This window comes from Solanum tuberosum, unplaced genomic scaffold, assembly GCF_000226075.1.
Source record: "Solanum tuberosum cultivar DM 1-3 516 R44 unplaced genomic scaffold, SolTub_3.0 scf00226, whole genome shotgun sequence".
In the NCBI taxonomy this organism is placed as follows: Eukaryota; Viridiplantae; Streptophyta; class Magnoliopsida; order Solanales; family Solanaceae; genus Solanum; species Solanum tuberosum.
Window position 1 is genome coordinate 640,707 of NW_006239155.1, and position 14,468 is coordinate 655,174.

Genomic DNA, 14,468 nt, shown 5'->3' on the forward strand with positions numbered 1-14,468 from the left:
AGGTTTCACAAAAAAACGTCCAGAGGCCATATCACCAAAATATTCATGGATTAGCACACACGAAGAACTGAGAAAATCGCCCGATGTAAATTGGCCTTTAAATGCCCAAAAATAACTCTAAAAATGGTGAGACTGTACGTATTGATCCCCCAACTCCCTACGGAGGATTCCGTAAAACACTGCTCCATTCTACTAACACTAGTAGTCTAGTACTACTTGAAATTCATGAGTATAGGTTTTTTTTTCTTCCCTAGGATCTTTTTGTTTAGGATTGGAAGTAAAGAGTGTTTACCATTCGAATAATTCTCAGTTATTCACGATTGACTTCATCAATGAATTACATCAATGCTTCATGTACAACCCTTGCAAGCATCAAGTTATTCATCTTATTAAAGCTCCTGACTTTAATTTGCAAGTTGAATTAAATCTACTATCGCTAAAAATTCACTATTTTTCCATTGAAGAATAATGGACAAAATGCTACTGAAGGGGACCTGATCCCTTCTTAGATGACACTATTTTTGTTGTAGAATACTTCAAAATGTTTGACACCTACAATTTACATGACAATTCTCGTTATAGAATATTTTTAAATGTTTAACTTTATTTGCTGATAATTTTATTTATACAATTTTTGAAACTTTCAAGAAATCAAAATTTAAACTTTAATGTGACACTTCAACTACTTTTAATAAGTAAAATCCTTTTATCAGCCAAATTAACATCTTAAACTTTGTATCCGTCAAACATCATATTATATATATTAAAAAAAATGGACAACTAGGATCCAATATTCAATAAGGGAAGGTTGCAGGAGGAAAACTAGAGTTGTAAAATCAACAAAATTTGAAGCTTGTGAGTTCGAGATTCTTACCATTTTATGCTATATATTAGATTCCAAATTAAAGATCTGTAGACATTCAATGGATTTCTTAAGACTAATACAAGGTTTAGACCAAAGTTACTGAGTTTTGCCAAACCTAGATCCACCCGTGGCCACACAAGGGAAAAAAAAAAACAACAGAAAGAAGAAATTGAGAAGCTCAGGTATTGAACTAGGAGGGCTATTAGAGTAAGAAAAAGAAAACACAACTATATTGCTGATCATTTCAGATATGACAAGACTTTACAAGAGAATCACCAATGTTTTTTTCTCTGAAAAATCCTCAAACAAATTCTTACACTTGCACAAACATAATTGAAACAAGACATCATACCCCAAATGATGTTTCTTGTTTTCAATGTACAGTCATTTCTTACCAATCTAAAATAATCTCTTCTGCTAAAACTCGAAGAACACCAAAATGAGTTAGGAGCTAATATCCTATACAACTCCAGAAAAAAGTAAAGTAAATTTTCACTATATCTTCTGTCCAAGTATGCAAAACACATTTTGCAGTCAATTGGGGTAAATCGAATCGTCTGATCATAGTAAAACAACGCAAACATCTGTCCCGAAAAAGAATCTACAGATCCAACTTTGACCGTCCTGTTTACATGAAATCGGTTTTATACTTGGGAAAAAATAAGAGATTGAACATGTTCTTTACAATAAAGAGCGTATGTGTAGTAGCTAAGGAGCAGTACCATTTGGTCCCATATTGTTCATAGATGAAGTTGAATCAAATCCCATTTGAAGAAGGCTTTGAAGCTCATTGTCCCATACATTCTGCATCGGAAAAAAAATAGGACTTCATTTTAAATTTTTTTTTGAAGATGAGTAAAATGTGAAACAAGAATGCAATGCCGTAGCAACGTACAGTGAAGGATGTTCAGTTATATAAACTATTATACTAAATGTATAGGTTAAAGTTTATTTTTCATACATTCATACTAATCTTGAACACCCGGAACAAAATTCCGGTCTTTGCCACCACAAGAATGAGAGACGGAAAATACTCTTGCTCTCGGTATTTACACTAAACCAATAATACTAACTTGTCATTAGCTAATATATATGCCCTCCAACTTTGGGCGTGCATACGTAGATACTTAAGCATGTACAAAGTTGAACAAATACACACATGCATCATACATTGCTTAATACATACAAATTTAAGAGTATCTCAAGTGAATTGCCTTGTAGGACGCGTGTCTACTTGTTCAACTTTATACAAGTTTAAGTGTCTATGTGTGCACAGCCAAAGTGGGAGCACATAGATGTCAACTGAAACCAAGTTAAACGGCACATTTACTATATGAGTCACATATCAAACAACAATTTGCATATTACCTAACTATGGTTTAGTGTTAACAGTGTATATGTTGAGTCGGGTCTTGCATTTATTTGCTTGGCGTGGGCATCGAGTGCACATAAGTTTTTTCCTATGAGAGAACTTTGGTTATACCTGAGGCAAGGGATGGAAGGGTGGTGTCGTTCCGGGGATACCAGCAAAACTTCCATGAGAAATTCCAGGAAAAGGAAGAGAGGAACTTAGCCCTGGACCAAGACCAAGAAGAGCTGCATTGCTAGTTTGCTGATGGAGCATCTACATTTAAGGGTAAGCAAGTGAATTTTCAACTTCATAGTTAAACATTGAATATAGATGATCACAAACACTATACTTAAACTTACCTCTTTTGATAAAATACGATCAATATCGAAGTTCAGTTCCGGATTTACAGTAGCGAGTTTCATTGACAGGAACTGCAACATCGAATCAGATCAATTTGGAATCAGTTTAATCAGTTCTTGAAAGCATGGAACACTTATTCTAACACAGGAAAAGAATACTTTTCCCTGCATTAGACCGGTACAATGAGCATATCCTTAAGTCAAAATTAATACTCATTTATCACAGACATCTTCTGAATGGATCCCTCTTAAGTTAATTTGTTAGGCCAAGCTTACTTTTCTCAAAACGAACCATGATCTCGCAAGATTCTTCATCAGAAGAAAAAAGCTCATGCTAACAAAATAAGTTAAAGGAGCACCATTGGATTAATCCTACATGATTTAGTTATGTCTTATCTAAAATTGTGTTACAATAGTAACTCACAATTCGTTCTGATCAGGCACAGAAAACACAAAATTATAGCCAGGGGCTATCATATTTACCTCAACCTGCTGTTGCAGCGATTGCACGTAGTTGATAATCTCATCAAGCATCACAGCTTTTCCAGTTATCTGTTGAAAATAAAATTTAACAATTTTAACCATACATCACAAATAAACAAAAATTTAAGCAACAATAAAACTAGTAAATACCTTATTGCAGCCCGGAACTAATTCTTGAAGTAATCTCATCCTCTCACTGATCCTTTCTCTCCTCACCTGCCAGCCAAAATGACTTTTAAGATTCATTCAATATGTCAAGAAATGATAAACAACTTAAATTGATTACAACATTATCTTTTAAGGCCAGTAGGAGACTATGAGTTACCCTTTCAGCAAGGCTGTGGCTGTTTGTGGCTTGCCCTCTTTTAGCCCTAACATGAACATAACTATCCTTAGGAGGTTCTCCACCATCAGAGTCATCCTTAACTTGTTTCCCTGCTTGCTTGCTCCTTAAATTAGAGCTAACATTTTGGTCTGTTTTGTGTCTTTTTCCACCATCTTGTTCTTTTGAACAGTCTGAACTATCTCTTGATGGAGCCTTCTGCAGCTCTCCTTCAACATTCTACATTGAAGAAAGCACAAAAACTAAATGGACATTTTCTAGCAGCAACACCGATGATCGGAAAGACTTAAAAACAGCAATGACTTAAACAGTGTAATCCCACAAAGTGGGGTATGGGAAGGTAGAGCGTATGTAGACCTTACCCCTACCTCAAAGGTAAAGAGAGGCCGTTTCTGATAGATTGTCATCTCAAGAAATAACAGTTCAAAACAGTCCAACAAAAGAAGTAAAGGAAGTAGAAGAAACAATAGCTAATAACAAAAACAGCATATAGTAACAAAACATAAACAACAAGAAAATAATATGATAATTGAGGTATAAGGAATAAATATATAGTAACAGAAATCGAAGGGCAAGAAACTATACGAGCAATACTAGGACTTCTAATATGAACAAACAACAAGACAATGCACTACTACCTACTAACAGGAAAGACTTAAAAAAGATAGCAATATACCTTGTTGGCATTGGATAAAGAATGGTTTTCTGATATTTTCCTCTTCCCATTAGGTGAAACCTCCACAGCACCTTCACCAGAAATTTGGCACTCTCCTTCAGTGGAAATCCCTCTGTTCTTAACATAGTTAGCATAACAATTTGCCCCTCTTAGCTGTTCTTGTAAAGGAAAAGTATTGACCAATTCTGAGTAACTTTCATTTCCAAAAGCTGGAATCTTTGGGACCATTTCAGCTAGATTTGAATCAGATGGATAGTGAGCAAACTGAGATGATTGATAAGGCAAATTGACAAACTCATTGTGACCAACAACTGAAGATCCTTTAAACCCTCCCTTCTGATTCAGTGAAAGAAGTGGATCCCATCCAGAACCACTAAAAGGGTCAACATTAGGCATTGAATCTGCTCTATTCATCCCAGTAGAAGGGCAATTGAAAGAACCAGTTTCCTTAGTACCCATTTTCAAGAAAATACAAAGACAGAGAGCTCAGGATCCACAAATTTAGTTCTGAACTCAATTCGTGCAACCTTCAAAAAGGCAACAACACCAATGCAATGTTTTTAACCAAAGCTAAGAACTTGATTGTTATTTGACAGAAAGGAACTCTGTGCAAGAAAAATAAAAAAGAAAAGGTAAAGTGGGGTTTGACCAAAAAGAACTAGTAATATCTTGCAAGACTCAACAAGGAACAAAATAACTTGGCAGCTTTAAAGCAAAATAAATCTCTCAATGCAGCATCCTATAAACACACAACAAAGGTAAAAAATTAAAAAAAAATCCAAAGTAGCAGGCATAAAATCTTTAACCCCCCTTGTTTGTTTTCAAGAACCCTAGGATCAAGCCTAGTCTAATAAGATGGGAAAAAAAAGTAGTTAATTCCCAGAGACAAGAAAGTATGAAACTTTCAGAGCATAAAGTAGACAAATGAACAAGTGAAAAGCATTGGTGAAATAACAGCTCACACTAATAGAAAAGAAAGCAGATTCCTTTTGTTTACTACTATTAAAAACAGCAAAGAGAAAGTTACAAGCTTCACATTAACCTTAGCTCTTCACTGTTCTTTTTATCTTCCAGCAAATTCAATATGGAGAAGAGAATGGGGTTTGTTAAAGAAAAAGGTTCTTGTTAAGGAAATATACCAATTGTCTCAGCTGAAGCTTAGAATCAAAAAATAACTCAAAGCCCCACAAGTATCAAGAAAAAAGAATAGACTCCAACAAGACTTTTCAGATATTCTGAAATATTTTAGCTAAAAATGCCAATAAAAAGCACTAATTCCTAACCCCAATTATATAACATACAGTAGCCTAAATTGGGTTTTTGATAGTACTCCTTTTACACCACTTAAATTCACCAACTGGGGTACTTTCAAGAACTAAGTAGTAAAGAAGCAAACTTTATACTAAATAGATCAAATTATATATATTTTTAGAAAGAGAGAGCAATAAGTAATACTTAAGAAGATAGTAAAAGGTATTTTACCTGCCCAAGCAAAATGGTGACATCTATGATTTTATAAAAGACATACTAACTACTGCCAACTGCTCTTACAGAAATGGTTGCTTAAATTATTACAGAACCTAATCCTTCCCCTTTTTTTCCCATACTTTACTCCTTGTAATTTCCTTTCCTTTAAAATATTGTAAACACATACACTCATTCCTATACATTATGCTTTTTATTATTTCCAATTAATAAATGACTTCACATACCGTCTTTCAGCATAACTCATAAAGTTGTTGTCATGTGATCAGGATGTCACAGATTGAAACCGTAGAAACAATCTATGTATTGAGTCTTACATTTGGTGGGATAAAGTAATTTTGAACTCTTTGTATGATTTGGGTAATTTTTGGGGTTGAGTTAAACTCAAAGTTTGTTTTCTTTAATTGGTATCAAAGCCACATTTATACTAGATTATAATTTACAGATGTTGGATCCTCATATTAAATTATCAACACATCTCCAGTTCTAGATGTGAGGCAGGTTGTTGAGTATGATGACAACTCTTTATATGACTTGGATAATCATTTTTTCGTTGAGCTTCAGGGCTGAGTTAGACCTAAAAACTATTTCTTTACACTTTTACAGAAATATAGGATAAAACTGTGTACATTAGTCTGATCCTTTTCTCAAATCTACCCAGGGCCGACTCCTGCCTTTGTAAAACAAGGCTTATGCCTTAGGCCCCCAAATTTTGGGGGCCCCAAATTATTATCCAGAATAAATTATGTGTTAAATTTTTATAGAAAAAAATGATTAATTATGATAAAAATATATATTATTTTACCCACTTTAACATCTTTTATACTTAGTTAAAAATAAGAATTAATAGTGAAAAGTGTTGAACAAAGTGAATTACAAATTATTTTTTATTACTTTGTTAAAAATAAGAATTAATAGTGAAAAGTGTTGAACAAAGTGAATTACAAATTATTTTTTATTTCTTTTTAAATTTTAGTTTCAAACATTACAACAAGCATATTAAAATGGTGTATACCAAGTCATCAACTTCTTAAATCAGATTATTTGGTTCTAACTCTTATCTTTATTTAATATTTGTCAACTTATTACTTATAAAATTATGTTAACAATTTATATAATAATTGTCTCACTGAAAGGATGTTTTCAATGTTGAGTCGATAAAATCCTACCTAAAATCAATAACTGAAAAACAATATTAAATACTAATAATTTTCATCTAAATAGTGTGAGAAAAATAATTTTTGAATAAATATGTACACGAAGTTTGTTTATATTTTAGCCCTCAAATTAAAATTTCGTTTTAGGCCCCCAATTACGTTGAACCGCCCCTGAATCTATCTAACGAAAGTTTATTGCACCGAACAACCTTATTAAATGATTTCACATACAACATACTGGAGAGGTTCTTGTTCTTCTCTTGAAGGCCAAGTTTGACATAACTTTTCATTTTTTTCCTAATTTTTAACTGACACATTTTGCCAACTGTTGTAACAGAGCTCTCTTTGCTGTTACACACTCATTTTATTTTCTATGAGTGCCAACTAACCTAACAATTCTTCTCCTCTTTCAGAAATAATCTTGTGCTTCTCTGGTCCATCAAAACTCCATGAGTTCTACTGTTCATTACTACTGTGTACTATGCATGTTATGGCCCACCAAATCACTTCTCAATTTGATTGATGATGTATACTGCTGTACTAGGCCTGCATTTCTTATTTGATGCTTCTAACACAGATATGTAATATTATATTCCCTACAACAAAATATCTTCAATTGATACACAGGCACACGAATGATTTATAATCATATAAATATCTAAAATTTATTTTTGATCACAAATCTCAAAAGTGGTGTCATGTAAATTTGAATAGAGAGAGTATTTTGTTTCTCAAATTTTGAATAATATGAATTTTAATCAATATTTTAACTTTTGCACTATCTTGATATGAAAGAAATTGTAATTTATAACATGATTATTTAAAATATTGAATTTAATTAATTCAATTTAGTTGTGATGATTAGTTTAATTGACTAAATAAAAAAATAAAAAATGAAAAGTATTATATTTTTTTCTTTTACCAAAACCATTTGATGCATACTCAATTTAACTTCACAACAATTTTCATGTCCGAGAATGTGAAACAAATATTATAGTTTCTTTTACTTGCTCCCTTTATTCCAAAAAAAAAAAAATTCAAAGTGTGAACAGTCTATTATCTAATCTTGACGTGAATTTGGATATTGATGTCTTAAATTTGTGAAATAGTCTTTTACATATTTAAAAACAATATAAGACCACATTTCATGTAATAAACGTTTAAATTTTTAATGAGGAATTATTTGATTCCTGTGAAATAATAATATCACAAAAAATAGAATAGAGGGACGTTTTCTTTTTAGTATCTTGTTCTACGTCTGTTTTGAAATTTGATTATTATGAATTTGTACTGAGAAGTCTCATTATAAGTAGTAAAACCCATTTACTAAAACTAATTTTATTTTTAAAGCTCGAACTCTTTATTCAATACATAAAAGGAGTTTGTTTAGTATATGCTATATACTCTGTTCATTTCAATTTATTTGTTTCATCTTCTTTTTTAGTCTATTATAATATACAACTACATACCAAATTGTTGTCAAATCAAATTCTAAATGAGTTACAACATCAATAACATACTAAATATGAATTAAAACATCAAATTTAATCCACCAAAAGGATCCACATAGTCTATACTATAAGGTGCACACCACGCCGGAGCCACTTTCATTATATTCACAAGTCACTTGTGCCTTGAATATCTCGACAATACTCTATATAGTAGTATTATTTTTGTAACAAACTATCTTAGTTTATCTTTCAAAATACGTAGAAGTTATTCAAATAGCCTTAACATAGCAACGATCTAAACACCATCAACCTTTTAACCTAGCGTGAAGTGTCAACACCATTCAATTCAGTCTTGACTCCTAGGGCCTAGACCCCTAGTGTTAAAAAAAGTACTTACTTAATAAAATATTGCAATATTGAGTTTCTAGGAATTAAAATTTGTAAAAAAAAATTAAAAAAAGAATGGGTCCCGCAAATTGTATTTCAAAGATGCTATGCAGAGAAGTTGCTTTGATTGATGGGTAGATAATAAAGTGTGAGGTTTAAGATTTGTACAATTGAAAAGATAGTGCTGCTGTTGACAAAGCTAAGTACTACTCAATAATAATACTCCCTACTCTTCTGCTTTACATTCATTTTCTATTTGGTTTTTAATATTCATATGTCAGTCTCATCTTTTCTTTAATGTATACTATATAATACTATTTGTTTTTAAGAAATAATAATGCCTTCTCCATAGGGCCATTGGGTCCTCATATAACATAATAAAGGAATTAGGGAATCTAATCCCCATAATTTTACCTCATTGTTTCCAGCTGTAGGGGTAGTCTCTTTATATATATACTGTTTATTTGTTTTTCTTTCATGTACCTACCTAATGTCCCAACCTTAAAACTTGGTCAAACCATGTGTTATCTGGTCAATACTCTCTTAATGCTGTAATTTTGCTGGAAATAATTCAAGTTTATGTCCACCCCACCCCCACCAACACAAACACAAAAGTCTTGATACAAATTGATGCTCATTCTTGATTATTGATTCATAAATACAAATTCTATTCGAAAAATAAAGTTATTTCATATTTGAAAGTTATATCAAATCAATAAATGTATAATATATGGTGTATATAGACAAAACAAAAATAATATATAGAAATTTGACTTCCCAGATCTTAGTTAGGAATGAGTCACAAGTCTGAATTCTTTCAGCAAAACAAGTCTGGTTTTTGAATGAAGAAAATTAGGGGACTAATCCATTATCTTTGAGTTTCAAAAAAATGTTGTTGGTCTAAGGATTGACGTCAGTCCAATTTTTCAATCATAAAATCAAATTAATAAATGCATAATATATATACGTTATGTATAAACAAAAAATAGGGGGCACTTCAGCCCCAGGGATTAGTTCAAGAGGGTTGAGGGACGAGTCACAAGTCTAAGCTCTTCCTCATGCAAAATAAGTTCGGTTTTCAAATGGAGAAAAGTAGAGAGACTGATTCATTTATCTCTAGATTTCAAAGATACAATTAATCCTAAGGTTGACGTTAAATTGATTTCTCGGTCATAAAAATAATATAAATTCTATCACTTCATAATTGATTTGCACTATATGGAAGTAACATCAATTTTCCATTGCCTCTTTTAAAGTTGAATAATTTGTTTTGTACTAATTGGCTCTATATCTATATAGGGATAATTCGTTAAATGCCTTACATTCTAAGCTTGTGGTTAGTTTTGTACTATGTTACATTATAATGAGTGATTAACACATTAGTTATCATTTGTTTTCATATTACGTACGTAGGTGGATCATAATTAATAATCAGCCTAATTTTTTTACAAAGTAGCACACATTAGTCAAGAAAGTTCTTAATTGCGTCACGGCAATATATAATATATTTGTACATCAACAATTTGGTGTGACATTCGTTATTATAACGTGATAAGTACTAATTATTCAAAATGAAATTCATGTGAATAGTTGAATTACTAGATCTAGTACATTTATTTAGGGTTTATAGGATTATATAGGAATTGGACTTGGACTTTCTAAATGATAAAAGTGTGATATATGCGTGATGAATTAGTCTAGTATGATTCATTCAACTTGTTCAAGTTTGAATGTTTAATTATAGACCTATTTATTAATGGAAAAACTACCCATCTAGACATACTTTACTACCCTATATACATATTTTATCTCTACTTTAAAACTATTACATAAAATACCACTTTTTAATAAATGTACCACTATCCCACGTATCCCACCATTACCCCTTCTTCCTTAACCCGTTTCACCCTATTCACAAAACAAGTTTGTATCTCATTCCCACTCCCACACGTATCCCACCATTACCTCTTCTTCATTAACAGTTCAATATACTTTTTGCATGTACAAGATTCATATCCACTACATAATCAACATTAGTTGAAGTGGCAAAGTAAGATTTTATGTAGTTATTCACATTGTATATTTGTTTTCAACCCTATCATGTATCTTAAGCAATATTTTAAACTTTTTTAGCCGATTGATTTTAGGGTTTTTACATTGTTTGAGTTTGTTATTTCTCCATTCCATTCCAAAAACATGTATCTCGAATACGTATTGATAAGGAGATACATCTAATTATGTGTAGCTAAATATGAAATGTATCTGAAACGCATGAATTTAGAAACAATTTAGAGTATCTGTCGTATCATTAATCCAAAAAATAATAATTCAAAATTAATACCCAAGAAAAAATAGATACATGCATACTTAATAAGATACAATGATAAAAACTAGATACATATAATCACATCTCAATTATGTGTCAGATACATCAATAATGTGTCAAAAACATAAGTCTCCACTAATTGAAACTCTAATACTAATCAAAGCTCATATTACAAAGTAAAAATATAAAATCGAACATTAAGTATCTGAAATACGTGCAAAAGGATCCAAAAACAAATTGGACCAAACGGAAACCAAAAAGAAAATAAGCTAAAACAAAACCAAAAGAAAAGAAAGAAAAGTAAAAAGTTTAGATACACATCGAGATAAATCTGGAGAAATGAAAAAAATGATCCCATCTTCGTCCACCGGACTTTTCTCTCCTTGTTGGTTCCTTTCAATCACAGAAATTCGAAAATGAATATCATCAGCACTGAGCCTAACTTTGAGATTCAAGAATGTCTCTTCTAGCATTTGAGATTAAGAAAAGATCAAGATTGATCCCATGGTGGTCCACGATTTTCAAACTTGTTGCCAGGGAGATGAAGTTTTCAATTAGAAAACTCTTGTGGTTTTAGGATTTCGTTAGTTTAGGAAGATTTGTTAAAATTGATATGTTAATGAATGTGACAAATCTAGTTAGAATTATTAATTAAGCCTAAATTACTCCTTTATTTAAGGAAATAGGTTACACACATTTAATTCAAAATTATTAAAATATGTATCTCTTTAATTCAAACTGTCAGATACATGTATCTCGCGAGTAATGATATATGTATCCGACAGAAAAAAATATGATATAGGATGTAATTACCGAAACTATCTTGAATTCTAGTAATTAGGTCCTAAACTAATGGGATTTATGTAGTTTACCCTTTATTAATTCAACTTATTTTGATCGATTCACTTCAAATAATTTTAACATTTAACTTATTTAGGCTAAATACGTAGCCAAATAACATATGAAAAAGTTTATTTGGGCTAAATATGTAGCCATATAACATATGAAAAAAGCTTATACAGATATTTTTAATTTTTTTACTTGTTTGATGTGTTATAGCCTTAATAAGAAAAAAAAAACTTAGATAACAAATAAATCATAAGAAAATAACAAAGACCGAAACTATGTAAGAGTTGGGTGTATTAAACATTTAATCATTGTTTAATTCATCACATCTCAACTTAAATAACTTTTGAGAGAATTAATACATATCTTATTGACTTTTTTAAACTCAATTAAATTGCCTCCTATTAACATTACCTATACTTTTTCTTTCTTAAAAACACCATATTAAAAATCTTTGGAAATTTCTAGAAGGAAAAAAATACTGTATATATGAGGAAATTATTACAAATATCTTAATTTACAATTTATGCAAACTTATGCTTCAAATGTTTCAAACAGAAATATGATGATGATATATAATAAGATGAGAGATAATTGAACGGCATACCAAACTTAACAGTGTGGGCACTCACATCATATCATTCCTCTCATTACATTACAGCTAAATAATTAAACAGAGGTAATATGGGAAATCTACTTACAATTTGCACTACATTTCTGTTGAAAATATTTTTTTTAAAAATGTAAATAACTTTAATATATAATTTTCCCTATAAATTTATCATGATATTTCATTTAGACACAAAAAATTAATCTTTGTTTCAATTTAATAAATCAACTCGTAATAAAGTATTTATATTAAATTTTTTTGGTTCAAATTTTGATTATTATTTTTCTTGCGTGTGTACTGGTTCATCTACTAATATGTTATTTTCTTTAATTTTATGCATTCACCCATATAAGCCTTAAAACCTCATGCATTCTTTCTTGAGGTTATTGCATGGAATTAAAGAAGATGACATATTTTATATGGTTGATTCAACTATCTAATAGACAAATGAAAACACGCAAAAAATTGTTTTTAAAAATCAACCAAGAGTATCTAATTGGAACACTTTATTAAGAGTATCTAATTAAAACATGACTTAGTTTGAATGAAACATCGGGATGACTATGTTTCAACCAAAGTTCTACTGTTTTGTCTTTTTTTCATTTTCATTATTGTTATTTTGAGTTTATTTTCTTAACATTTTAGTGATTAAAATGTCATAATTAAAACCATGTAAAAACTCGAAAATGCAATAGACAAACAGCATGCGGCTTATAATGGGCTTTTTTTTGGGGGTGTGTTTTGATTTTGTTGTTTGGGGGGGGGGGGGGAGGAGTGGGCCTTTAATTTTGAGTTCTAACAAAGATTGTGGTCCTGCCCAATTAGCAATGATGGGTTAGATAGAAGAATCTCTAATAAAGCAAGCTTATATGTGCCTAATCAGATTCTTTAACTTTAAACATAATCAATTTCTAGATTAAGAAAATCACTTCATGCTTTGCTTTACTCCATACTCCAATCCCTTTTCTATATTAACATAATAATAACATTATTAATCTCCAAAAGAAGCTTTGTCATCAATACTGTTTATGAAAAGTTGGACCCCCCCCCCCCCCTATGGTTCAGATTAATTAGGGGGGGTGGGGGTTGTTCACAAATTATTACTTATTTTCTACTGATATAATCATAGAAAAATAATTTTAAAGAAATTTTAGATCAAACTTCTAATAAACTTTAATTCTCTAGTAGTGCAACATTAACTCTTTGATATATTTTTTGCTAGAAGTATCGGTGATACGATATATATATATATATTAGCCATGAAGTGGAGTAATATTTTCAAGCAATGTCATATGACACTTCTTATTAAGGGTCGTGTTTACCATTAGGGTGAGCATGGTACAGTATGATATGATTTTGAAAGTCATAATTTGTTAATAAATAACTATAACTTCGCCTTTTCGAGAGACATCTCAATTATATCATAATAACACCCGCTTAAACATATAGAAATATTTAAAAGAAAGTACAAGTAATTTTCTTTGTTAATTAAATACACAAAAATAACATTTCAATCAAGATAGAACGTAACTGCAATCAAAGTCCAAACATCTAAATATTTAGATTTGTACTAATACTAATTTTTGAATTTGTTAGAACTATAATAATATATATAAATTGTATTTATAATTACATACTCAATATGGTATTCAGTAATTTTTTAAAAATATACCGAATACCAAAGTTTATAAAAACATGCCAAATATCATAAAACCGAAATTGCAATATATAATTTTTTTGATTCAAATATAATAATTCGATATCTACCGCGTACTTGTGAATTGTCATAGCTAACTTGAATCCTACGTTGGTATGTAAAAAGAAGTAAAGGTAATTAAAGAACCCATGCAAATTAAACCAATATTAATGTGAGAGGTAGGAAGCATGCGCAGAACACGAGTATAATAATTAAGCTTTTCCTTTTAAGAATAATATAGTAATTAAAAGCTAGCAGTAATAAGGCTGCAGTTTAATTAGCACTAGATTGATATAATTAAGAATGTTACTTTTTTTTTCCTTTGCTGTAAAACAATAATTCCATCGACAACCATGAACAAGACTAATCATTTTCAAGACATTTTTTAAGTTAATTTTTACCCATCAAGAAGTTTGTGCAGAGCTCCTCTTTA

General features: G+C 30.7%; 1 protein-coding gene across 4 annotated transcripts; it reads right to left on the reverse strand.

Annotated features, from left to right (window-relative positions):
- Positions 1-1,073: 1,073 nt before the first annotated feature.
- Positions 1,074-5,706, reverse strand: LOC102580436 (transcription factor bHLH74). 4 transcript variants are annotated; one of them, XM_015313125.1, is made up of 9 exons: positions 5,560-5,706; positions 4,078-4,604; positions 3,384-3,620; positions 3,209-3,274; positions 3,059-3,127; positions 2,576-2,647; positions 2,349-2,489; positions 1,588-1,669; positions 1,074-1,489 (listed from the first exon to the last, which is right to left on the reverse strand). In XM_015313125.1, exons 2-9 carry the CDS (start codon positions 4,534-4,536, stop codon positions 1,467-1,469), a joined length of 1,149 nt encoding a protein of 382 aa, XP_015168611.1. In that variant the 5' UTR covers positions 4,537-4,604; positions 5,560-5,706; the 3' UTR covers positions 1,074-1,466. The 4 variants fall into 4 exon arrangements, with proteins under 4 accessions (XP_015168611.1, XP_015168609.1, XP_015168610.1 ...); XM_015313123.1 differs by having other exon boundaries at positions 4,078-4,682; XM_015313124.1 differs by lacking the exon at positions 5,560-5,706 and adding an exon at positions 5,120-5,528.
- Positions 5,707-14,468: the final 8,762 nt, after the last annotated feature.